The 27,832-nt window shown below is 36.9% G+C and overlaps 2 protein-coding genes across 2 annotated transcripts; one reads left to right on the forward strand and one right to left on the reverse strand.

The window, feature by feature from the left end:
* Positions 1–1,694: 1,694 nt before the first annotated feature.
* LOC135072003 (integrin alpha-PS3-like) lies at positions 1,695–27,365 on the forward strand. Its single transcript, XM_063965923.1, has 25 exons — positions 1,695–1,861; positions 4,176–4,334; positions 4,984–5,115; positions 6,256–6,320; positions 6,748–6,883; positions 7,573–7,758; positions 7,847–7,935; positions 8,308–8,562; positions 9,283–9,391; positions 9,991–10,209; positions 10,682–10,779; positions 11,572–11,653; positions 11,718–11,842; positions 14,144–14,219; positions 14,855–14,981; positions 15,415–15,607; positions 16,066–16,226; positions 16,408–16,489; positions 16,805–16,888; positions 17,658–17,790; positions 18,186–18,270; positions 19,488–19,611; positions 19,693–19,767; positions 26,330–26,398; positions 27,261–27,365. The coding sequence occupies exons 1-25, from the start codon at positions 1,855–1,857 to the stop codon at positions 27,339–27,341; spliced, it is 2,952 nt and encodes a 983-aa protein (XP_063821993.1). The 5' UTR covers positions 1,695–1,854; the 3' UTR covers positions 27,342–27,365.
* LOC135072291 (uncharacterized) lies at positions 23,014–24,486 on the reverse strand. The gene is made up of 2 exons (XM_063966232.1): positions 24,207–24,486; positions 23,014–23,578 (listed from the first exon to the last, which is right to left on the reverse strand). The coding sequence occupies exons 1-2, from the start codon at positions 24,355–24,357 to the stop codon at positions 23,055–23,057; spliced, it is 675 nt and encodes a 224-aa protein (XP_063822302.1). The 5' UTR covers positions 24,358–24,486; the 3' UTR covers positions 23,014–23,054.
* Positions 27,366–27,832: the final 467 nt, after the last annotated feature.

Here is a 27,832-nt window from a genome sequence, read left to right on the forward strand (position 1 = left end):
AAATTAGAATTAAAGGCACTCTAACTCATAAGTACAAATATTTGTGTTAATATGTTAAGGCCATATTTAGGTAAAGTAAAAGTAAGAAAAGTAAAATATCCTACTAAAATCAATATTCATTCAAAAGAAAAGTAGAAAAAAGAACAATTTTATTTGGATCAGTTCGACTCTATAACGATTTGCTGAAAGCTTTTGGTCTTTACTGCTAAGTCTAAGAAATGAGATGACTTTGTTCAACAGTTGACGCACCACAGCACAGTGATGATGATGATGATGGAATCGTTGGACATGCATTGTATTTGGGTTGTTTGTTGTTGGCATGACTTTGAAACGTTCCAAAAGTAGCATTTCTGATTTATTGAGTTACGTTTAGTTACCTATGTTCGAATATGTATTTAGTTTTCCTCATTTATAAATCGTCATTAAATCCAAAATAATTTTAGTTTAGAAATTATTATTTGTCAAATTGAAATTACTTAATCCCAACTAATATTATAAATGCGAAAGTAACTCTGTCTGTCTGTCTGTCTGTCTGTCTGTCTGTCTGTCTGTCTGTCTGTCTGTTACGCTTTCCCGCTTAAACCTCGCAACCGATTTTGATGAAATTTGGCATAGAGATAGTTTGAGTCCCGGGAAAGAACATAGGATAGTTTTTATCCCGGTTTTTGAAACAGGGACGCGCGCGATAAAGTTTTTCTGTGACAGACAAAATTCCACGCGGGCGAAGCCGCGGGCGGAAAGCTAGTAGTAATAATATAAAACTTGTAAGGTAGCTGGCCTTTTTTCATTAATCTTGCATTATACTCTACGACCTATCAACACAGATATTTTAATTAGGAGAATAATTACATTATTTAATTGGTGCATTTCTTGGCCAATGAATAGATTTGGGCATTCAGCTTAGCAATACAACCAGCACTCGCAATGGTGCCCACATTTCGCGTTGTTTGGACAGTGATTTAGGACGCATTTTTTATTACCTGTAAATATTTAGTTTATAACTCGTATATAAATAGTTTTAAATCTTTGCAATGAACTTAATAATTAATTTAGAAATTCATAATTATAGAACCCTATTATTGTATCGCAGGAAAAAGTAAAAAGTAGAGTCAGTTGTTGTGCTGCCAAAACTGTCTTCGTTTTGGACATGCTGAACTTAAATACCTTGCTTTAATCTTTAGTTTATTGAAAGAATTAAAGAAAAATTCTTTTATTTGGTTCATAAAATTTTCGCTTTCGGGAGTTAACCTTAGGCTGAGTTACACCATCTTAACTTTAACTATTCCGGTATTTTTGTATATAGTTTTACAGCGAAATTTTGATGTTTTTTTTTCTACTTTACATTTATTTTATTTACCGCACCATATAAAAAACCCCAAAGGATCAACAAAATGAAACATAATAGGTAGGTAGTTTATAATTAAAACACTATCATAGGGAAATTAATATAAGGATAAAATTAATATGAAATAAACTCCAGATAAATAGAATTCCGTTAAAACATAATTTAAGTTATTTATAGTGACGAAGGTAACAAGGAAGGTGCTTGCGGCAATCAATCAACCTGCTGCAAACTCAAATTTATTTTTCATTTTGAATCTTATTCTGATGGCTTATAGTTCAAAATATATTCAAGAAACTCATTCATTTTACTGTACTAAATACTTATTTAATCTGTTTACTTACTGCCATTCGGTTTGTTTTTCCTGGATTGGGTAGTCATACTTAGGATTTTACAGGAGAATAACATTTATGCCATTATGTATCATAGTTACGTGTCTAAATAAATTAATAAACATTATGTACCTATTATAACTTGGATTTAAAAAGAAGACTTTCGTAATATCGATTACAATGAAAGGTAAGTGGAACAATTAGAATTAATTTATTTTTTCTTAGATGTATTTTTTCATGAATTTCTATGTAATGTAATATAAATAATATAATGTTTGTTTTTGCTTTATATTCGATGGAATTACTACTACGTAAGTGCGAAAAACGTTTCATCAAAAACCTTCAAACTAAAACGCCTAGGTAACTGCGTTTGTAATATGGCGTGTCATTATTGTTCAACGTTTACGTTAGATTAGGATATAGTTCGAGTAAGGCCCAGAACAGACGGTGAAACGCAACTGCAACGAAACTGCAACTTTCTGATGATTCTTATGAATGAAACTGAAACTGAAAGTTTCAAACTGGTTGCGTCATGTGTGATCTCTCAACAGACGCTATGGCAGAAACTTAGATGCAACTCCAAAGTAACTAGCAGTTGCAGTTTCGTTGCAGTTGCGTTTCACCGTCTGTTAACTTTACAAATAGATTGTCGATTTTTCCTTATGGCTTCCTGCGGTTTGCATTTTTAACCAGACACAAGTAAAAAACATAAATAGCAATACTTATAGTTATTACAACTTTTACATAAAATTCTAATTTATAATTAAATACCAACATACTTTTACATTGAAGATGATACATTGCTGAATGATGATGATAATTTATAGCTTTATTGCTCGACTTGGCGGGGGCACTGCCGTGCCCCCAGATCCTCTCCCCTTCATGTGGTCGTGTCTCAAGTACCACTGCTCAGACCCAGAGCGGTCGTCAAAAGGTCGTAGGTTCAGTTCTCATCTGTATCAGTTGATTATTTAGTTGCATTTAGGCTGAGTTGCACCACCTAACTTTAACCGTTACTATATCGACAACCGGTGTTTTTTGTATGGAGTATTACTGACTTTTGACGTTTGTCAAAGTTAAAGTAAGATGGTGCAACCCAGCCTTAGGATTACTCATAGATGTATTAAATTAGGTTACAATAAAATCCATAAAGTTAATATACCTAGCGGAATAGAGCAACAAAGAACTGAGCGAGTGAGATGTCACTAGCAGCATAATATTCAAAAGATTATTAACTTTATGTAATAACCGGCGAGTTTGCATCGAAAACAAAACACGCGCGACTACCCCTCCTGAGACACTTATTCGACAGGACAATCACGAGCGAGTATTGACGCACGCACGTGTATTCTTCACCCATTTGCATTATAAAGACAATAAACTATATGTAAAAACGGCGGTGTAATTAGTTAATACTGTGCAGTATTTTTTAACTGCCTGAATAATAATAGAAACACAAAATATAATTAATGCTTATTCATGTATTTCCTCCGCCATTTTCCGCAGTTTGGCACATCATTTTACCGAAGTCAGCCTATCTATCGCTTCGGCGTAGTACCGATCACTGCCGTTTGTCAACAAAATGGTGCTCGATTCTTGAGACAAGCTAAATTACACCATATTGTTAACGACATTGAGCATACATTTTTTTAAATACCTTCGCGAAGAAAATCTTCTGTACGTAGTACCACAGAATACATAATAGTAGCAACAGAAATTGCACTCCTTTGTGTAGGATCAGATGCTGACATTTTAACGGTAATAATAATAATGCAAAATATTCAACGCACATGGTGCATTCGAAATCGCACCTTACTATTACGCTCACAAGAGCGCAATTTTTTTGTGTTCAAAATTGATCTACCTCACAGCTCAAGCGTCAGGGTTGTAAGAAAAGTAAAATAAAAAAAAACTTAATTTTAAGAAGCATTTATTGTATTTACGATTGGTAAACTTTAATCTAGTGGTATTTGTATAATCGTACCATCTACTTTAGAGATGACCTATTAATAAACTTCAGTGTTGACATAATTCGAAATTGGACAAACAGTTTTAAAAGGTGTAGTGTCGGAAAATAGATACGGTGAAGTAAAGTTAATGTTTTTATTAGCTAAAATAATTTTTATGCTACAGTTTTTTGTCATAAGTATTTCAAAATAATTTATTATTTAAAAAGTGTAGTTTTTATTTATTATTTAAATCACTACAGTTAATTATATATTATTCCTAAATATTACGATTTTCTATTAAAGAAGAATAACAGTGCTGTTGGAACAATAAACCTTGATTGCGACGATGGTCGACCGAGCGTGTATAGAAATACGCGTGCACACGCGATGTGAGCACTCACAGCATAGAGTAACTTGTATATGTGGCGGCCCTGACTGATTTGCAACTTGAAGTTGTCGCGCGCTGTAGGTAATTATCTCGGCCGCCATAGGCGAGTGACGGAGGCCTGGTAGTTCTGTGGTAATAATCACAATGTAAAATTGTTTTTTCAGGAAGTGTCAGCATATTTGTGGGGTTATTCCTGCAAGCTTCGGCCAGCATTTTCTTTCATGAGCACTCCCATATAACGTTGATACCAGACCCTACGCGTGATCACACAACCTTTGGATTCTCTTTGGCTTACCAACAGAACGGAACAGTCACAAGCCTGGGTAAAAATACACTCCGTCGACTTTTTTAAGGACTCTACACATCAAAGTCGGCTTTATTTCAAAATAAATGTCGACGACTTGTACAGATATGATTTTTGACAACATGTCCAAAGTTGAACACATTAACGCCCGTTTCCCATATTCAATCCTTGTCCAAATCTGGATTTCAACTGTCAAATTTAATTCACTTTATTGAATATAGAAAACCAGCATTAGGCGGGTTTGGCGTATAGGTAGACTGCATTAGATAATATATACTCAATACTCAATACTCAATATGTTTATTGCTTCCTTAAGTACATTTAGGTGTTACATATATTTGGAGATCATTAAGGACCCTGTTGGGCGCTGCAAACTTAAAATGTTAATTTGATTTTGGTTTCTGTACCTTAAAAAAGAGTAAAAATAAAGTTGGACATTCACACGTCGATTGTTCTGACTTACGTGCAAAAAACTGAACTGAATTTTAACTTAAAACACATACAGGGTCAGTTTTTGGATGTATTAAAATGTATATCAGTTCAGCCGATCAATTTAACTGAAACAGTTCCAGAAAAAAAACGGGATATTTCCGTGTGGGAACAAGCCCTTATGTTGCAAAATAACTAAAAAAAGATCTTTCTTTCTTTCAAAATTATATTTTTTTCAGTGAGCGGTGCACCGCACAGTGACCTCACCGGGAAGGTGTTCAGATGCCCTTTCGATGACGTGCTGTCAAACTCCGCTACTCAGTGTGGAGATGTTGATTTAGATGTGGACAAATTAGCCCCGTATAGTAGAGGTAAAGATTTTATATGCACAGCTTTTTATTGTTATATCTTATTTATTTATTTATACACTAGCGGCCGCCCGCGACTTCGTACGCGTGGATCCCGTTTTACCCCCTGCATCTATCTTACGCGGTTTAGATTTTTTCATACAAATGTTTTTTCCCGCTAACTCCCGTTCCCGTGGGAATTTTGCAATATCCTGTTGTAACTAAGCTTTAAGTTTACTAAGGTACCTGCATGCCAAATTTCAAGCGTCTAACTTAAGCGGTTTAGATTTTTTATACAAAAGGATTTTCCCGCTAATTCCTGTTCCCGTGGGAATTCCTAAGTATACTATAACCTGCCCAGGAGTATGAAGAATAATTGTACCAAGTTTCGTTAAAATCCGTCGAGTAGTTTTTGTTTCTATAAGGAACATACAGACGGACAGACAGACAGACAGACAGACAGACAGACAGACAAAAATTTTACTGACTGCATTTTTGGCATCAGTATCGATCACTAATCACCCCCTGATAGTTATTTTGAAAATATATTTCATGTACAGAATTTTGACCTTTCTACAGATTTATTATAAGTATAGAAGATTAGCATTCATCTTGTGGGTGGACGTCCGTCCGACGCTTTCCGGTACGTATGGCGTCCACTTCAAAACCTTGCTGCCCCATGGGCCGTCAGTTCTCATTGGGGGTAGGCCTATGTTCAACAGTGGACGTCCTATAGCTGAAATGATGATGACGATGAATTTATTAATATAGTCCCGTTATCCTTCCAATGAATCCGTTATCCTTTCAAATAAGTACGATGCTTGTGTTAAGACTGGGTTCCGCACAAAAATTTAAAGGAAAATGTGGTTTGAACTGATACTGCCGATTCGAAATCGGCAATACAAAGCCGTCGGGCTGATGTAGAGACACTTTCGGCGTCAAATAGTTCATGACACTGGCAAAAACCTTACATCAAAACCTTATTCCAATTTTAACAAAGATGTTGCGAACTTTTTGGCTACTTTGGATGTTACGAACTACTTGACGCTGACTGTACATTGATGCCAATGAGTCTAAAAGTAAGTAATAGGCGTAATTTTGCAACAATATTTATAGTTATTATTGCTGTTGGCTGACCATACTTATTATGATTTTCTTTTTCAGATAATTATACAGATTTAAAATTGAATCTCGGGTGGTCAGTTTCCGCAACGCCAGATTATTTTTTTGTAAGTTTTAAAAATATTTTACGTATCCATTAGGATTTTCTACAGCCCATTTTAGGAACTTAGGTAGATAGGTATCTAACATGAGTATTAGTACACGTACAAAATTAGTAAAATCCTACAGTTCTAGTTCTACTGTGATCATGTTGTATACCTACGAATATACAGAAACATAAAAAACTTAAAATTTTGTATGCAGTTAGACAAATTTTTGACGTTTGATAACTATAGTTAAAGTAAGATGGTGCAATCCAGCTTGTGTACAAATGGTCTTATGTCCTGTGATTGGTAACTTGGCTTGACACGCTGCTGTCTAGATAAACCCAATATGAGAATATTTAACCAATGAATGCTGTATTTAACCGAATTTCATAATACGGCCATTATTAGGTATCAAAATAATAATTATTACTTTTTGTTTATTTTGCAGACTTGCGCACCACTATGGCCAACGTTGATTCGTAGTTACGAGTACTTTGGCACTTGCTTCATGCACAACGATACCGCACACCGGTACCAGGGACTTATAGAACAATTTGTAGCTGGAGGAAGATTAGAAAATCATGGTAATGTTATTTTTGATTCATTAAAATGGTATGGCAAACCAAAATAGGTAACAAAAAAAGAGATGTAAAAAAAGGAAAAAGAACTTGTATATTTGCTTCTTTTTCTTTTCACGGCTGCCCTCGAGTCAAAGCATACGTAAGAGTTCAATTCTACTTCGAGATCGTCACACGAAGTAAAGTAGAGCTAGAACATAAAGCTAGATAATAATTAGTATGGTTTCTTTACTCGGCTGGGCAGCGTTCGGGAAGCTTCGAGATATGCTCACATCCGATATACCGCAGTGTCTCAAGACAAAAGGTCTTTGACCAGTGTGTGTTGCCAGTGATGATTTATGGATCTGAAACGTGGTCGCTTACCATGGGCCTCATAAGAAGGCTCAAGGTCACCCAAAGGGCGATGGAGCTCGGAGTTTCCCTGCGTGATCGAATCAGAAATGAGGAGATCCGCAGGAGAAACAAAGTGACCGACCTATAGCTCGCAGAATTGCTAAAATGAAACGGCAGTGGGCGGGGCACATAGCTCGTAGAGACTATGGCCGTTGGCGGGAAGAGCCTGGATGTGGGCAGCGCAGGACCGGTCGTTATAGAAATCCTTGGGGGAGGCCTTTGTCCAGCAGTGGACGTCATTTGGCTAAAACGAATGGTTTCTTCATGTGTTTATTCAATTATGGTATTCGTATGTTTCACAGCTGACATTCAGCACGGGACTGGGTGGCGCACTCTAGTGGACCAGTCGAACAAGGTGCTTCTGATCGCCAAGGTGGCCGGATCCGGAGGGATATCCTCGGTCAACTCCCTCAGTCCTCTGGAACCCGTGCGCTCCTTCTTCTCCGTTAACTCCAATAGAAATACGTTTAGACACGACCATAATCTTGGTAAGTTATGCATAAAAAATAAAAATGAAAAAAATGACATAAAGGTACTTTATTTTTTGTCGCATATTATTTCATTATCAATTTTCAGGAGCCTCAATGGTTGCTGGAAAATTTTTCGACAAGAAAATAACATTGTATGCAATCAGTTCTTATAATTTAGAACAATCTAAATATACAGTAAGTAACATTCTACTGCAGTAGGTATAAAGAAACATACAATATTCAGAACACAATATCCATAAAAACTACATTTTTCTTTGTTACGCTTCTTAGGCTTAGGCCCGATTCGACCAAACTTTTATCCGAGAATAACTCATGGTATTTAACTGGCACATTGACAGTTTCAGTATGGGAGATATATAATATGTGAAAATGTCGAATAACTGACCATTTAATCTGAGATTAATATTTACTCTTGTTTGGTCGAATCCACCCTTAAGATATTAAACAGTAGTTTTGGCTTTAGTTAGTTTTTCAGCAAAGGAAAAAAGTAGAGGAAATAAGATAATATGAATAGACCTTTAAAGTTGTAACCTTGTGTTCTTCTAGATACATTTCCTCAGGTATGCGAACTCAAAGCTATACTTGGTACCACTTCAAACAAACAAATTTGGGGGGAAAAAAACTTTCTTGACCATTTCTGGTTCTGAATCACACTATGGTTCGATGTTTGGAGCGGCCATGTTTGCGGTAGACTTGGACGGCGATGGCCTTTCGGAGTTGTTGGTGGGTGCGCCCGCGCACGCCGCTAGTGAGAGCGCACACGAGTCTGGTGCGCTGTATATTTACATGGGCGGCAATCAGGTAAAAATATACACATATGACTTCCTTGACTTAAAGTCCTATGTCCCCTAGATGGGGCAGAGGGCGTCCACAACAGTCCTCCATCGAGTTCGGTCTTGAGCTTCGCGTTTGATCTTGCTCCAGGACACAAATATCATCATCATCATTTTCAGCCATAGGACGTCCACTGCTGAACATAGGCCTCCCCCAATGATTTCCACAATGGCCGGTTGGTGGCGGCCTGTATCCAGCGCCTTCCCGCTACCTTTATGAGGTCGTCGGTCCACCTTGTGGGTGGACGTCCTACGCTGCGCTTTCCGGTACGAGGCCTCCACTCCAGAACCTTGCTGCCCCATCGGCCGGCCGTCAGATACACATATATTTTTTTAGTAATGTGTAAGGCTGGGTTAGGTACACCATCTTACTTTAACTACATATAACAAACGTCAAAAGTCTGTCAAACTCGATACAACAAACTAGCTCTTATCTCAGGTGGTAAGAGCAGTTGCCCGGCAAGGGAATAGTTTGTGAATATAAACATTCTTTTATGTCCAACAGGGCTTATGTGCTTTTACTTGTTAGTTATTGGAAGTTATTAAAATTTTTTCATGGGTAAAAAATTAATGAAAACCAAACAACGATCAAAGCTATATTTTTCATTATTTTGTCATTGATTGGTCCTCAAATAAAGTTGAGGACCTCTGAATTGCCACAAATTAATATTAACGTTATATTTTAAAGGCTCTTATCAACGATATTGGCAGACGATGCGTAATAAAGGCAGTAAAAGGAGGCTCGAGATTTGGCTCGGCCATAGCTGCGAACGATGTAGACGGGGACGATGTGCCTGGTATGTTTTTGGTTTTAAAAAAAATTAAATTAAGATTTTTTACTTGGCTTCAGCCAAATTATGGCGTTCAGTCTGCGTCGGTTACACGGTGGCGATCAGGTGGTCGACCAGTGTACGAATACATTTATGTGTAAGGTCTTCATATCGACGCGTCTTTATTTGGCCACTGCATCTGGTGCAGCGTCTGCAGTTGGCGGTGGCGATCAGATTGCACTTGATAATTTGACATTTCTGGTCATTAAAATGGCGAACTTTTTTTCGAGATGCGAACGCGACAGTATTAACAGCTTTTGCACGCGCAGTGATCGCCACCGTGCCCGCCATCGCGGACATTCTGAACGCCTTGTTTTAGCTGAAGCTTAATAAATTCCCTACCACTTCTCCATCCGTTAAACTTTACAATTCCTCACTTGTTTTTGGTCTAAGGGACCCCAAGCTACTGTCCCTGTCTGTACCATTTTCTGTATTTGACAACTGCAGGCTTGTAACCCAAATGTATTCTATTAACATGTAAAACACTACAATATTTAGATAATGATGGCGATGCTTATCAATAAAATATTAATATTGTCTTGGATTTATACTTCTTTTACTTCCAGAAATATTTGTGAGCGCGCCTTATGAAAATTCTGGGGAAGGAGCTTTGTACATTTTATCTGGTTTTGAAGTAAAAAAAGAATTAATAGATAAAACAAGCAGTGTCAAGGAAACAACACTGTCAAGGTTGAGGTACAAACAGCGAATCGCGCACAGCGATTTTAAGACTTTTGGATATAGTCTGCAGGTGATACCGGACTTGGATGACAATGGCTGCGATGGTAATTATACTTATCCATATCAGAAAATATTTTACTTTATCATTTTTTTAGACTAGCCAGCTGTCCGTAAAGTCGGCTGCACATTTTTTGTGTTGCACCACAGTCGCACACTTCGATCAGTGCGCAATTCCATCTCGGAACAAAAGAGCGCACTTGAGAAGTCAGTTCTTTTATCTTTTTTCGTCTGGCATCAAATAAATTTCATATTTTATAGTCTAGAATTCCCATCTACTGTGAGTTGGCGTTAATTAAATAAGAAATCACTTCTTACGTGCGCTGTTAATTTCGCGAATAACGTAATTTTGCGCTGACCCGGTATTGTTGATCTGAGGTTTCACAGCAATATTTTTTTTAGCGATATAAGATAACTTTGCGCTTAGCTTGAGTTATTTCGTCAGTAAGTACGCTTGCTTTAAATTCATGTTATAATTTTAATTTTCACATGAATTTAATAATATTTATTTCATTACAGAATTAGCAGTTGGATCGCCAGGATCCGACAAAATAATGTTGTTGCGTTGTATACCGGGAATGATAGTAAATGTTAACCTGGAACAAAAGGGAGACCAGGTAATATGAGATCATTCATATCACTTGTCATCATCGTCATAAGCCTATGATAATCACCTTAATTACTTAATAGGTATCAGTTTCCTGCTCAACTCTAAGATGTCTCAGCCGGCGTGCAGCGATGGCGATCAATGCGTTTGAGTCTGTGGGCTGAGTGTGAATTTACATCAAACGTCCTCCCTAGTGAGTACGTTATAAAAATGTATGAAAATTTTAGTTCTTGAAGCTGTACAATCCGTCATACATTTAATGTTTTTTTTACGCGCTCACTACGTTTGATGTAAACTCACACTAGGCCCTCTGATCGCCTTCGCTGAATGAATGATTGTAGACGTCAAAATATAGTATTGGCTCATCGCGTAAAATCGATAAAATGGTGCGATAAACGTTTAGGCCACTATAAAAAAATATTCCCACCTCTTGTTCCCACCACTGCAACTCCTGTGTAGCCAGGATCTACAGCTTGACCGCCATAAAAACCCAACCAAAGAAGGACAAGTTTGTCTCGGGGGAAAATTATACTGTCATTGGACCCGCAACGAAATTAATCAGAAGAACATAGGTGGAGTTCGAAAATTAAGGTTCGACTTCCCTCCATTGCAAAGCAGATGACAGGTGACAAACAAAGGTTTAAAACCTTTAAGAAAAGATTATGCACCACGGACAATAAATATCAATTAAGGGGCCTATCTTATGAGCAATTAGCAACTACCTGCCAATAATATTTTCCACAAAATCGCCTAAAACGCTTAGGCCACTAGGCAACTTTTTCTACTTTTGTTTTGTTTTCAGATAGTAAGAGAGCAAGACAACAACTTCACTATGAGTGTATGTGTAGAAGTAAAACACTTGAAGCTTAAAAGTTTTTATTCGGGTAAGTACCCGCTTTTACAATTTTTTGGTGTGTTTGCATTTACTAAAAAAAATAATTTTTTTAGAACTGAAAATATCCAACAAAGTGATTGGTGTTGGTGCAAATATCGAAGCTTCCCAACTGAGTTTTAGTGTGGTGTTAAATGGGACCACAGAAGAACCAGTATGCCGGGATGTGATGGTTAAATTGGTAAATAAATAGTAAATACCTATACAGGGTGACTGGAACTGAACCCGCCATAGCTAATATGAGTATAGAGGAGGTCATTTGCTAATTATTGAACCTTGCTTTCTATGACTAAAGTTTTATAGTTTAGGAGATATGACAATTTTTATACTTTTTTCAGATTTTTCCGTAATTTGACCTAAAAGCTGCTTAAATTTTTTTCTCGCGTGATTTCAACAGTTTTTTTTATCTGATAATAATATTGAATATGTCTTTATTCAAATAAAATAAACTTCTGATCCAGATAATGATTGAATAGCTAGTTACGAGCCGCCAAAATCTAATAAAAGTACAAACCACGATAAAAATTTCTACTTCGAAATCGATTTAAAAAAAAAAATATGGTGATAATGGATTTCCAATAATCTTAAAAATATCTCTAGCTTCTCTTCTTTCCAATGAAATATTAAACGTTGTAATTAGATATTGAAATTTGTCAAAAATTCAAAGTTTATGGAAGAAAATGGAGTAATAATACAAAAATTATCCATACAAAGTTGATTTTGAATTGTTTTATTCTCTTTTCTTCATAATGTGATTATTATTTTAAAATTTATTTTTCAAAAAACACACAAAAATAGTTATGAAAAGGAGTATAGCAGAAAATATGAGATGTTTGAAGAAACTTTGTATGGATAATTTTCGTATTATTACTACATTTTCTTCCATAAACTTTGAATTTTTAATAAAGGACAATGAACAAAAATGTATGGAGTGTGGTCCAAATGTCCACCACTAACGAGACCTATGTAGTAAAATAGTCTACTAAATACTGATTCATTATAACCAAACCGCAATCAAAAATATGCTGTCAGTAAAAAGTTATGACTGAATGAAAAGTCTGTTTTTTACCTTTTCATCCGAAAAATGTTCTTGTTATCATTCTATCCATTGCACATTTTGGACTAATCTACGCATGTTATGTCATGTCGCATGTGGCGCGGGGTTATAGATGAATTTTATTAAATATTATACTAGCTGTGCCTACGACTTTGTACGCGTAAAAATAGTTTGAATAATATTTCCCATTTTTACAACATTTGTCTTTACTGCTCCGCCCCTATTGGTTGTAGGGTGATGTTATTTATCCTAAAACCATCCTTGATAAACGGGCTATCCATAACAAAAATATTTTTTCAAACCGGACCATTAGTTCCTGAGATTAGCGCGTAAACTACTACAATTGTTCAAACAGTCATAAGGTCATAACTTTTTACTGACAGCTTATTTTTTTTCGTCCCATACTGAAAGTTAATCTCTATTTAATGGACTATAATCCAATATAGGTCTCATTAGTGGTGGACATTTGGACCACTTTTGGTCATTGTCCTTTCAATGTCTAATTTACTACGTGTGATATATCATTGGAAAGAAGAGAAAGTAGAGATTATTTTAAGATCATTGGGAATCCATTATCAGTATTAGTTTTTTTTCAAATCGAATTCGAACTTGAATTTTTTATCGTTGTTTGTACTTTTGTTGAACTTTGGCGGCTCGTAACTAGTTATTCAATCATTATCTGGATCTGAAATTTATTTTATTTGACTAAAGGTTTATTCGATATTAGTATCAGATAAAAAAATCGGTTAAAATCATGCAAGAAAAAAAAATTAAGCAGTTTTTAGGTCCAATTTCGGAAAAATCTGAAAAATTTATAAAAATTGACATATCTTCTAAACTATAAAACTTTAGTCATAGAAAGTAAGGTTCAGTAAGTAGCAAATGACCTCCTCTATACGCGTATTAGCTATGGCGGGTTCAGTTCCAGTCACCCTGTATACTTACTTATTTGTAAAGTTGTTATTAAGTTTATTCTATTACGTTCGTTCGTTCGTTTTCAGCCAAATGACGTCCACTGCTGGACAAAGGCCTCCCCCAAGGTTTTCCACAATAAACGGTCCTGCGCTGCCCGCATCCAGGCTCTTCCCGCGACCTTCACCAGATCGTCGGTCCACCTAGTAGGAGGCCTGCCCACGCGGGCTGGATTCTATTACATTAATATGTATTATTCACAAAAAGTGGAATTTTTTAGCTAGTAAAAAAATATCATCATACTCGTCTTGAAGGGTTAATTACTGTAAATTTTAGCTTAATTACTTCTTAAAATTTTGATGCAAAGAAAAAAAACGGGATAGGTGTAGGATAATTACTAATTTAGGCTTATTTATAGTAAATATCATTGTACAATACAAATATTTTATTCATAAACACAACAGTTACATGCATATTATGATTTAAATAAAAGCAACTGGTGGTGAATTTTAGATTGGCAACGACCCACATGAGTATAAATTCTACACCACAGCGGAAATGGAGGAAACTGAGATGTTAAACTCAACAGGTTAGTGTCAATGAAATAGTATTCATAATCAATATCCTGGGGGCTTAGTGCGAGTTTACATCAAACGTATTCGCTAGCGACTGCGTAAATAATTAACTTTTAAAAAAAATAAAACCGACTTCAAATGCGTGAACACAAAAAAAACTAAAAATTGAAAATATTGCGTATAAAAAAGTTCATCCCCAATTTTCCACCCTTGGGGGTGAAATATTTTCTTCAAATTCGCATGAAACCACCCTTTTGATAATACCTATTCAACAAAAAAATAATCGTTCAAATTGATTTATAATCGGCGGAGATATTGCGTATAAAAAAGTTCATCCCCAATTTTCCACCCTTGGGGGTTGTTTTTTCTATTATTATTTAATAAATGGGACCACCCTTGAGGTATTACCTATACGCAGAAAAAAGATTTGTTCAAATCGGTTCATAATTGGCGGAGTTATCGCGTAACAAACATAGAAAAAAAAAACATACGGGTCGAATTGAGAACCTCCTTTTTTGAAGTCGGTTGAAAAATAACTTAAATGTTGTATGACGGATTGTGCAGCGTCCCTAGCGGATTCTTTCAATAACTAAAATCTTCATCTTCTTACAGTCAGTCAGTATTAATTATTTTAATATTTTTTTCATAGAATTTAACGTAACTTGGGCAGTGGCGAGCCCGTACAGTGTGCTGGAAAAAAGTGCTGACATCTCCCGGCGCTGCAGAGACAAGGACTGCGAACCAAACGTCTCGATGACCATCGGTTGGTCTGGAAAGTACGTACCATGTAAACTCTATATAACGTTACTCGATTTAACAACAACCTCCTTATAACGTCGAAATTTCAAGGCTTTTTTTGGTTTACCTTGTTCTCTATCCGCTTTACCGTGTCACTCCATTTAACGACCACTCTATCTAACGTCGGAAACTGCTCAGTCCCTCGAGTAGTGATATAGTATAGAGCTTACACTGTATTTTAACTTTATAAACTTTTCTCTTCAATTTATCTATTGCTGAAATGATAAAAATCGTGCGTAGTTTGAAAGATGTAAGCATACAGCGGGAGCGACTTTTCGGAATCCTGCCGGGCTAGGATGTGCGCCGTGATAAAATCTTATCGATGGTTTTAGACGACAAATGTATGGGCTTATCGCGTAAAATCGATAAAATGAAGTGATAAACGGTTATATGATCTTCTTTTGTTTTCAGGAATGAAAGCTACCTACTCGGATCGTCCGAGCTCGTCACGGTATCAATTTTAGTGAAGAACCAAGGTAATAGCTCTTACGACTCATGTGTTATGGTTGAAATTGCCGGGCCACCAATCGCACAGTTCGGCTGTTCCAAGTACGGTAATGGGTACAGATGTATGATGCCAAAGCCTCTTAGAAGAAACACTCAGGTAAACTATTAATAGTTTCTCATTAATTTGTTTTGATTTTTTTACGCAAGATTTTGTTTGCAATTCGGATTGAGGTCGTAATTTTCTTTCAATTAGTATTTTTTCGTTTTTTTTTTCATACAATTCAGTGGTGCATTGAGTTGAAATGTCGCGCGACGTCATTTTAAGTAATAAGAGACAGGCGTTACCTCATGCAACATTTCAACCCAATATACACCACCGTATCTATTTGATTATGAAAAAAGTTGGAAATATAACTTGTCCAAGTTCATTATTTTTTGTCTGACGGAGAAAAAAATTAAAGTTTTATCATTTAGCCTATTCTCATAACATCATTGTCTTCATTGAAATGACGACAGCCATACTCTTTTGCAAATAAACGTTTTATCTATCAATCTTTACCCGACTTCTACAAAAGGAGGAAGTTCTCAATTCGGTTGGTGTAATTTTTTTTTCAGTACCCAATCAACATAGTATTTAATGTGACTCAGCCGTTGAGCAATATAGAGCAGATAAATGTTCAAGCTCGCTTGTTCCAATACTGCGGCAAGGGTACCCCTACCGTTATGCCATTTGCTCTCAAGTTACAGCTCAATACTGACGACGTATTCGTGAAAAGGTGAGCATTTGTTAAAAAAAAAAGAAGTCAGCGAGACTTCAGAATTAGGTACACATCAGATTTGTATGCTTTGTCACGTCATATTTTATATCAATATCACCCCTCCCGTGCCGTATACTGAATCCTATTTGTACCTACCTACTTAGTGCGTGTGTGTCCTTACTATTGAAACGTTTTTCAGACTAACTCACAACCAAGATATATCAGATACGGAAATTAGAGACCAAAATGTCGCTACTATCGACGATGCGCATGAGTATATTGTAAGTATCAAAGGTACAACCCTTTATAACGTCACTAAATTCAACGCATAACTTCTTGTAACGTCGAATTTTTTTTTACTTTCTCGGTTTACCTTGTTTTCTATGTGTTTTACCTTGTCACTCCATTTAGCGACCATTTTTATAACGTAGAACATTGCTCAGTCTCATAAGTGTCGTTATATAGAGTTTATACTGTACCTTATTGAAACAAAGACTAAAGCTGGATGCTGGACAGTGGACAGTAAAGAAAATAAGTTGATGCATTAATTTCATAAAAATGAAAAGTGAAGTAATTTTTATTACGTTTAATTTCAGATAAATAACAAAGGCCGTGTACACTGGAAGAATGTGGAGGCTACGATAGTTATTAAGAACATGCCTTATATCGTCTCAAGCAGGGTAAGATCCTGAAATTTCAATTTCAACTGCTAAAAATGCTACTACTTTTGCTTTAGATGATTATTATTTATGGAGACTTTGCAAACAGTAGCCAAATGTACGGTATGCAGTTCAGGTTAGTGTCCATGACTTCCACTCGGCATAGGGCACACTGAAAACCAGCGTCGTGGCCTTCCCCACCGTGGGCCACGGCATATGCTGAGTGGAGTCCCATTGCGATAGGCATCGCTGTTGCGACAGGGTAGCACTGCTCAGTTCACTTTTTATTTCTTTATATTATTTATCTGCTATTTCTGTCTTTTTTTCCGTATAATACCTTCTTTGTTTAACTAAGTGGTGTTCATCGTAATAAATGTATTTTTTATCCACTACGAGGAAGATCTGTATCTCACTTGATGGTAAGTGACGATCAGGCCGAAGGTGGAAAAAGGTTTCTTTCTTTCTAAATGTTAAGCTAGCACCCATAACACAAGCATATTAATTACTTACTTTGGGGCTAGATAACGCTATATGAAATTGTCCAAAGATATTTATAAAAAAATATCTTAAGAGCGAGCTCAAATACAACAACTGTGCTACAGAAACAATAAACAAATTAAAAAAAAAGTCTTGAATGAATTCGCTGATTAATAGTGATGTGATGATAAATTTGTATGGATTTTTTTTAAAGATTTGAACGGTGTACTTATTTGAGCAGTAGAATCAATCCTTTTGTATGATCTATACTTAAATGGAAACCCTATATTATGTTACCTTGTTATTAATGTAGGTTTCGGGGCCAATGAGAGAGTGTGACCACGAAGCACTACCAGAGCAGTCTACATTCAATTGCACCTTCGATCTGCCGCCCGGTTCTGCCCCCAAGATTGTGGCTTCCATTGTCATTCTCAAGGACAAAATCGGTAAGCTTTCAATCCAGTCTTTGTGTTAATTTTAAAAATATCAACTACAAGCCGATCGAGTTAACTGCGCACTTTGCTGGAATACGACTCCCTCGCACCCGCGCACCTCCCCGCGTTCGCCTCGTCTTTACCAGAGCGTCGATTTGACGTCACGGCCGCCCGGTGCGCAGTTAACTCGACCGGAAATTACTATTATATTATCATATTCATCATCCTCATCATCAACAGCCCTTTACAGCCCACTGCTGGACTATGAGCCTCCTCCACTTTAGTGGACGGTTTTTCCATCATTATCATATTGTCTTAAGATTTTTTTATACTTTCTTAGGATTATACATAATACCATTAGTACCATTTTATTCACCTGATGAGTTCCTGAAATGATTTTTTTTCAGTGGATTACTTTGTGGATGAGAAGCTGAATATAACCTCAAACATTATTTTGTATTTAAGACCAACTGCAATAATGAAGGAGGAAAGGTATTTGATTTCAATATACATTTTTACTAATTCAATATTGTTATATTTTTCGTTCAAGTTGCGTAGTGTGGAATTCTAAATTCTTTGCAAAAATAAAAGTTCAGAGCTCTTTCCTACGGAGGTATCCCGTTTTTTGCAGGATATACGTGTTTTAATATTAACTGTCACACAAACATCCCGTTCGCAGTATCCCGCAAAAAACCAATCCATTCGAATTTCAAACTCACACTTGTGGATTGCATTACTTATTGGATCCCGTAAAACGGGATTGTCATGGGAATGGGCTCTAAGGCCCTTCGCCCACGGCGGCTTTCTGTAGCGATGCAGTAGCGATTCTGTCGCGCGTTCACATCGATACAGTCGCAATGCGGTCGCTAGCTGTGTGCCCTCGCCCACATAAACACGATTCAGTCGTGATGCAAACACGATAATGTCGCGATTCAGTAACCCTCCCTCCGTTCTCTCCCCGATGTCGTCCGACACGGTCGCGCGTTTGCATCGAGACAGTCGCGCTGCTGTAGCGCGTTAGTAGCGCGTTGGCATCACTTCTGTAGCGCGATGCAAATGCGACTAATATAGCGTCGCTGTCGTTCGTTTACGAAACGCGCGACAGCATCACTACAAAAAGTCGCAGTGGGCGAGTTGCCTAACTGTACGATCTCATGGGTTTAAACAATGATATTATAGAACTATAGATATGTTACGTTCATAGAAATTACGATTTTAATCCGTGCCGAGCTATTCCAAATTGCACACATTGACAAATGTAACTGATAAGTGAAACAAAAGATACGAAATAGCACGCAAATGAAAGAGATAGCTATAGTTTTAACGATTCTGCACTAACTAATCTATGTCCGCAGCGCACGTATCCTTATCGCTCTAACGTCAAAACAAGATCGCTTTCTCTTTCTTAACTTGAACATGGCGCATGGCGTCTTGATTGTTTGCATAAATAATTGAAAATATAAATACTAAATAATTTTGCATAATCACATGTGGTAAGAGATCCCTTGTATTTTGTTTACTTTAGAGTCATAATTGGTACACTTTCGAAACACACACGATGGCATTTTTTATTTATTTTGGTAAGAACACAGGAACTTACGGTGTGGTACGCACGCGATTGCGCATGACGCAGGCCACACGAAGGCGCTTATAACATATCTGCTTTTGTTTTTATATAATATCATTGGGTTTATACATTTTTTTTGTAGGTTGATAACGACCATCAATCTTCACAAGGAACAGTCTTTTGCCCAGAACAAGGGCCTTATGATATTCTTATCAGTCCTTGGAGCCCTGATCATTTTGGGTATAGTTATATTTATAATGTATAAGGTGAGTACCACAAACACTACATGTATTATTATATTTGTATCTGCAGAATTGATTGTTATAACATTTGTAATTTATTCACAGATGGAGTTCTTTAAGAGGAAGGAAAAAACTAAACTGGACGCATTGAAAAAGGAGCATGTTCGCAGAATGAGTGTTGTAAGTAGAATTAATAGAATTGGTTGAAGGACGAACCATACTCATCAACCCGGAAACGGATCGTAACCGTACCAGTATTCTTTGTATGAAACTACTTTGAAACGCATTACTTATCCGCACCGTAACTTAGCGAAAGGCGAAACGGTGTAGAGCCCTTTCCGAGTTGATAAGTGTGCTATGACTTTTAAAACATCATTTTATATTTTGGCTCTACCTAACTTTCCGTACACTGCAGGACAAATAATATAAATCTCTATCTAATGAGGTACCTTTCTTGTTGGGAGGTGCCACTGCAGCGTGACACTGTGTAAATAAAAAAGAAAATAATACAACAAAATACCCAGCAGAAAATACATAATAATATACAGTATTTTATTAATTTTATCAGTACAGTACAATGTCAGTTTCTTATGTACACACACATTTATAAAGAAACCATAAGTTAATTTTAGGAATAAAACACACACCGAGGTAAAATACGATGGGAATAGACCAAACGAGCATAGAACTAGAGGCAGGCATTCTTGCTCATAAATCTTGTTATTTTGGTGTGCAAAATTGTATTAACAATTAATATTAATTTTGTGCGAACCGAAGATTTATTTGTAACTATAGGGCTGAGTAATAACTATAACTATAGTGCACCATCTTACTTTAACTTTGACAAACGTCAAAAATCTGTCAAATTTCATACAAAAAGTCATAGTTACCGTTAATGAAAGTTGGTGCAACTCAGCCTAGGTCTAGTGCTTAAATCAGTCAGTGGCTGAGGTATGAGAGGGGCGCGGGAGGGGCATAATGACATTGACATATTATGACGTGACAGAGCATACAAATCTGAAGCATATCAACCCCCCTAGACAAAACGCACTTTTTGATCGAATCGAAAATCGAATCCGTCAAAACTCCATACAAAAAAGGGGCTTTTCGACCACTTTTCGACTGGTTTGCGATTATAATTTGCACTTTGTCTAGACCCACTGAAGTCTCGCTGACGTTTGACGTCTCAAAAAACCCCTTCCGTGCCACTACCAATACCTCACACGGGAAGGGCAGGAATGACATTGACATTTATGACGTGACAGAGCATACAAATCTGAAGCATATCAACCCCCCTAGACAAAACGCACTTTTTGATCGAATCGAAAATCGAATCCGTCAAAACTCCATACAAAAAAGGGGCTTTTCGACCACTTTTCGACTGGTTTGCGATTATAATTTGCACTTTGTCTAGACCCACTGAAGTCTCGCTGACGTTTGACGTCTCAAAAAACCCCTTCCGTGCCACTACCAATACCTCACACGGGAAGGGCAGGAATGACATTGACATTTATGACGTGACAGAGCATACAAATCTGAAGCATATCAACCCCCCTAGACAAAACGCACTTTTTGATCGAATCGAAAATCGAATCCGTCAAAACTCCATACAAAAAAGGGGCTTTTCGACCACTTTTCGACTGGTTTGCGATTATAATTTGCACTTTGTCTAGACCCACTGAAGTCTCGCTGACGTTTGACGTCTCAAAAAACCCCATCCGTGCCACTACCAATACCTCAGGGCATTTGCAGAGTCAGGGCTCCGTTCACTATCTCTGACTGAGTAAAGTGTCAAGTAGGTACTAGTTTCTTACAGTCATTATTGACACTGACAAGACTGACGCTAAAATACTTCTGACTTTTAGAGTAGGCGCACACCGTTGATTTTTAGTTGGCCGATAGTTGTGCCCGATTTTAAATTGTATGAAGAATCGGCCAAATCGAATCGGCGTAGTGTGCGCACTCCCATACATGCCCATACTGATCAACTGCCCGATTAAACTATCGGCCGACGAAAAATCAACGGTGTGCGCCTACTCTTACTTGATAGTGTTAATCAGGAAGTTCCTAGTTAGAACTTTACTTGGAGATCGTAAAAGAGGCCCTTAGACAATAAATATCACTATATTTTTAGGGTTCCGTACCTCATAAGGAAAAAACGGAACCCTTATAGGATCACTTTGTTGTCCGTCCGTCCGTCTGTCAAGACCCTTTATCTCAAGAACGCGTGAACGTATCAAGCTGAAATTCACATGAAACACTCAGGTCTATTGTCCCTTTAAGCTGTGAAAATATCAAACTTCTAAGCCAAGCCAATCAAAAGATACAGCCGATTATGTCGATATTTTCAACAAATTTTCGACACTCGCAAAGGAATCAAAACCTACAGGATACTTCCCGTAAACTCAGAATCTTGAAATTTGGCATAAAGCATTGTCATATAATGCAAATATAGGAAAAATTGCGAAAATTTCATTTTTTTTGTTATATAATATAATAGAAATATTTTAATAAAATGAAACTTACTACCTTATTTCTCACGAACGAATAAAGGTATCAAATTGAAATTTATACCAAATACCTAGATCTATTGTCCCTTTAAGAAGTAAAAAAATCAAACTTCTAAGTTAACGCGATCAAAAGATACAGCAGTTTATACCGACACCTTAGACGAATTTCCGTCACACGCTAGGGAATCAAAACCTACAAGGTACTTCCTGTGAACTCAGAATCTTGAAATTCGGCACGAAGCAACGTTATATAGTACAGATAAAGGAAAAATTGCGAAAATGATAAATTTGAAGTTATATAAAATTTAAAATATTATTTTTGCTTACATGACATAAAATATTTTTTTAATAATTATAAACTTACTACCTACCCTTTTTCACATGAACGCGTAGAGATATTAAAGTTGAAATTCATATCAAACACTTCTTAAATCTAATTGCCTCTAAACTGTGAGAAATTCTAAATCAACGCAAAAATTCAAAACGCTGAGGTAGGTACCTACCTATAATGCAAATATAGGAAAAATAAATAAATAAAAAATAATCATACCGCATATTTTGAAATTCGCCACTACTCGCAACGGAATCAAGTAAGTAATTTGATTTAATACGTCATAAATTGTAAACCGCTACGTTTGTACGGCGGAACCCTCGGTGTGCGAGCCCGACTCGCACTTGGCCGGTTTTTTAGTTATGGCATACAAAAAAGCATTTGCCCATTTGGTCTAAAGTTTGGCCCCACCGGTACACACACATTCATGTGAAGAACCCAAGAGAATATTTTGACAGTTCTTTTTCAAAGTCTGTGGGTCTAGACAAAGTGCAAATTATAATCGCAAACCAGTCGAAAAGTGGTCGAAAAGCCCCTTCGATTTTCGATTCGATCAAAAGTGCGTTTTGTCTAGGGGGGCTGAAGACATCTATTTTGACAGTTCTTTTTTCGAATCGAAAAACATCTTAAGTCATATCCCCGTATTTGATGTTGTCTATGAGTTCAGCGACGCCAATTTGGAATTTCAACTGCTGTCGAGGAGTCATGGTTTTGATATGGGGTGCGAGACTCAAGAGGTACATCTCACTGGGTTCCTTGTGTATTGCCATCTGATCCTCATATTCATCTTTTGCCCTCTTCACAATGAAGTGGTCAACTGGATACTGATATTCTTTTTTCGCCTTTTTCAGATTTTGCGTATCTTCTTTGTGCACTTCAGAGATGTTTCTTTTGCCGTTATTGTGTTCGATCGGTGGGATGTTCGTGTTCGTCACTTTAAGCTGGTTTTCGTTGTCGTCGAGAATTATAGAGTCCATGGAGTCTTCATTAGGGTTGGGCATGAATTTTTGCTTGACGAAAGGGTTAAGAAAACTCAAGTGAGGGGACAGGTAGTAGTCTTTTTTGTGGTTGGTGGCACCTTTGGCTTTCATGATCATGCTGCGAATGTAGTTGGTTCTTATCACTTTCCATTTGTTTTTGCAATCGGTTCCTGGAACAAAGAATGCCTAGGTTGTACTTTGGTGTACTTTGGTGACCGTGACAAGGCAGTTTTGAGTGTTCTTTTGGTGACGGTTACAAGGCAGTTTAAAGTGCTTGATTTGTTTGTTTTATGGTCTTTAAACTTTTGTAGTGATTATTAGCTCTGTGAACTTTAATCTATATCTATCAAATATATTTTTAAAATAACATCCTATTAAAGAAACACACACTCCTTATTTGCGGATACTTTGAAAAATTTAGCAATGTTTTTTAATGAATTTTATTTGACAGCCTAATACGAGTATAACGTAATTTCTTGATTACACGTTTATTTTTATTAATTTTAAAGATTTGCGATATGTCTTGACCCTAAATTCATTCCCATATAAATCCGCCAAAGCAATATAAACCTTATCGTTACTTGTTGCTCCATTATTATTATGACAAAGTTTAAGACTGCAATGTTCAATTGTATTCAAATTACACACTTTCTAAGCTAAAAACACAGTACACTATGAAGTAAAAACAGACTCGTAATTCAACGCAATTACTCAAATGAACAAAGACTAACAAAGAAATTAAGCACTTCATCATAAAACGACTGAAACCAACTCCTAAAAAGTAATAAGAAAACCCACCTGACTCTCCCAGCTTCGTTCCAATTTGTGTCCAAATCGCTTCTTTTTCTTGCCAGTTGACATTGTAATTAGGGTGCGATAAGTCGTACAAGCACGGGTTGAGTTCGATCTCCTTAATAAGTAGTATGGAGAAATTGATGTCATCCTTCATAGCAAGAAGACTTTTTGGTAGAATTTTGACTTTTTTTAAAACTTCACAAAAAAAAGAAAACGGATTCGTTATTTGAATTTTTGAAAATGGAATTGGGTGTTTCTATTCCCTTGTTAATGGCGGTGACTGGTAGCAGACTGACGCGGCGCGATACTCGATCGGCTGTTAGGGCAGGGCTGGCAGCCCTAATGTAAGGGAAAGTGCATTATAAGTTTAGACGAAACGACCGAGATTTCTTTGGCTTTTTACGGCTTTGTTTGCAATGAATTACACGCCTATTGGAGACCACCTCACGTTTTACTTTTTTTATAGGAATAAGCCCTTAACATGCATTTTAGTGCGCATCTGTTTACAAACAAACCGTATCCAAATATTTATATTCCTATTTCATTGCTAAGTTTGGCAATAGGAAAGCAATTCTCGAAATTCTCGAACACATTAATTTTAGCCATTAAAATTATTTTATATCGAAATGCAATCAATATCTGAAAAACTTTAGTAATCTGTTAGTTTTATTGTTATTTATTCTATTCAAATAATAAAGATTCGATACATGGTTAATTCACCAATACAATATTTGGCTGCATTGTCATTACTTAATATTTTTCCCTGTTTTTAGGAGTAACAGGTACTACCCATTAAAAACTAAATTATAGTGTATGTATGACTTATATAGACAAAATAACCACACCAAACAAGAGAGCGCGTACAAATTGCAAATCAGCTCATCCCGGCTCTTGCTCTATAAACGCCATTTAAAGAGCCATAAATCTTCCGCAAACTTTCCCTGTCGACAACTCTACGCCAGACGCGCAGTCGTAAACTGCAGTCGCGTCAGCGCGCAAGTGCGAGCCGAATGCACGCTCAGGTGGGTATGTGCACTTATGTGTAGCAGGGGTGCTGGTAGGGTTGCCATCCCTACAATTTGGCAGGACAAGACGCGTGTAAACCCCGCATTTTGAAGCCCACAACCCGGGACATTGGCTTTTAAGATCCGCGGGATCTTGTGTGGAAACTAGCGCCACCTGCGATTTAACACGGCGCCATAATTAGCATGTCGTAGTAACCGCGTTGCTATTGTAGAATTAGCAATCTGTAATAAGCATGCCGGATATGTCAATATTTTTAGTATCGGCCTGCCTAACTTAAAATTTTAAAACTCGGACAGCAGCGAATGAAACCCCGTCCGGACGCTCTACAAACTAGGACAAATCCGGGGAAACCAGACCCATGGTAACCCTAGGCGCAGACGGATTGGTGATGTTCATAGAACGGCACATCAGACTCCACACTCTTGTTGAAAAATAGCGTCTATTATGACTAAATTAGATGCTACAGTGTTTAGTTGTGTCGTTGTCTGACGAAAGCAACGTGCTTTGCTAAACACTGGGTAAAAGCATCTTTATGTAGTCGTAATAGGAACAATTTTGCAATAAAATTGTGTGTCTGATGTCTGTTTGTAGGAATAGGTTGGTATTGTAGGGCAAGGACAGAAGGACAGGGGTTTAAGTCAAATGCAAGGAAACGATGGACGATAGCTTAATCAGTAATAGATTTGTGATGTGAGGCATTGAATAGAGATGATAAAATAAAAGGTTAAAAAAATATTAGTTAATCTTAATGCGTTTTATATTTTTACATTGTAAAGCAAACAAAAAATTGCAAAATTCCTGAAATTATGGAACAATTGGAACCATAAATACCTATTGGGAGTTATTAAAAGTATTTTTAAAATGTCCACTTACAACAAAATATTATCGTACTTTTGTAAAATATACATAGGTAACGACAAAATCAAATAATTTTGTTGCGGGTCCAATGGCAGTCTAACTTTTCCCGGGACTAGCTTGACCTTCACTGATTGGGTTATTGGCGGTCAAGCTGTATATCCAGGCTACAGAGGAGTTACAGCAGTGGGAATGAGAGGTGGGAATAGTCCCGCAGGTATTAATAATATTATATTTTGTTACAGAAACGCTCTATGTCTATGAGCCATGACAGATCGGAAGACCCTGAAAACACACACTTACAGGGAATCGAAGTAAGTAATAACAGTAATAACTCAAAATCAAAGTTTTCGATTCGTTATTTATCTATCGAGTATCTCGCCCGTATTCACAAACATCACTATGAGGTCTGACAGTGCGCGTGGACACACAGGGTGACACATTGACCAATCACAGAGCTCAACGCTGTGCGTTCGATTTGCTGCTTCACTTAAGCAAGCATCGTTTGTCAATGCGTCTGACATTTAACATCATATCAGCCATAGGACGTCCACTGCTGAACACAGGCCTCCCCCAATGATTTCCATAATGACCAGTTGGTAGCGGCCTGCATTCAGCGCCTTCTTCGCTACCTTTATGAGGTCGTCGCGGTCGATCTTGTGAGGAGACGTATACAATACGAGTAACATAATATTAAAACCAGAAAACGTCCTTTTTTTCTCAGAACTGGCCCATTTATTGTCCCGAAGCAGTAGTAGGGTTAATACCAGGACGCGTAAAAGTGCTTTTTAAAAGCGCATATTTGGATCATTCCATTATCGCGGGTGTAAAATTTAGACGCCTGTTTTAGTTTACCCTAATTAAATAAAAAACATTTTTAATTAAATTAGTCTATGAAAGACTACATTTTAATATGTTTACTTAATATTAATTAACGCTTTATATATAAATAATCGCGGGTGCAACAAATTTGTTGCGATGGCAATTTGAACGTTTGTCCTAGCTTTGAAAATATCATATTAAATTTTTGTTAAACTAAAACAGGCGTCTAAATGTTGCACCAGCGATAATGGAATGACCCATGTAAAAATAAATGAGCTTTTTATGAGTTTTAAAGTTTTTTTTTTTTTTTTTTCCCTAACAGATTGTATATTTTGTGTTGTATATTAATTACAGATAGACCTAGAGGATGCTGAAGACCCTTTTGACAATAACCGAGGACATACCAACATGGCAGCCGAGCAGGAAACTAAATAAAATACAATATTTTTGTTAGCATAATATTATGTATTTTCTTTATAATACAATCTAAGGCTCAGTTGCCAACCAGTGTGCCTACCATGAGTTTACGTTAGGTGAGCTCGCTAGCGAATACGTCAAAAAATTATATGAAGATTTTATTTCTTGAAAGTAGCCGCTAGGGGCGCTGCACAATATGTCATACATTTAAATGTCATTTTTTTACGCAGTCGCTAGCGAGCACACCTAACGTAAACTCATGGTAGGCACACTGAGGTGTTTTTTGTATGGAGTTTGACGTATTTTTGACGTTTGTTAAAGTTAAAATAAGACGGTGCTTAAGACTTCCTTGTTATATACTACTACAATACACTATAAATATTGCCAGATTATTGTTAGGAATTAAAATGGTAAGGCGTGGGTAAGACATAATATGAGTTAAAAATAAAAACAATTTTGTAAAGAATCTCTGTACAATCATTATACTCGTATTTATATTTTTCCATGTT

This window comes from Ostrinia nubilalis, chromosome 5, assembly GCF_963855985.1.
Source record: "Ostrinia nubilalis chromosome 5, ilOstNubi1.1, whole genome shotgun sequence".
Taxonomy (NCBI): Eukaryota; Metazoa; Arthropoda; class Insecta; order Lepidoptera; family Crambidae; genus Ostrinia; species Ostrinia nubilalis.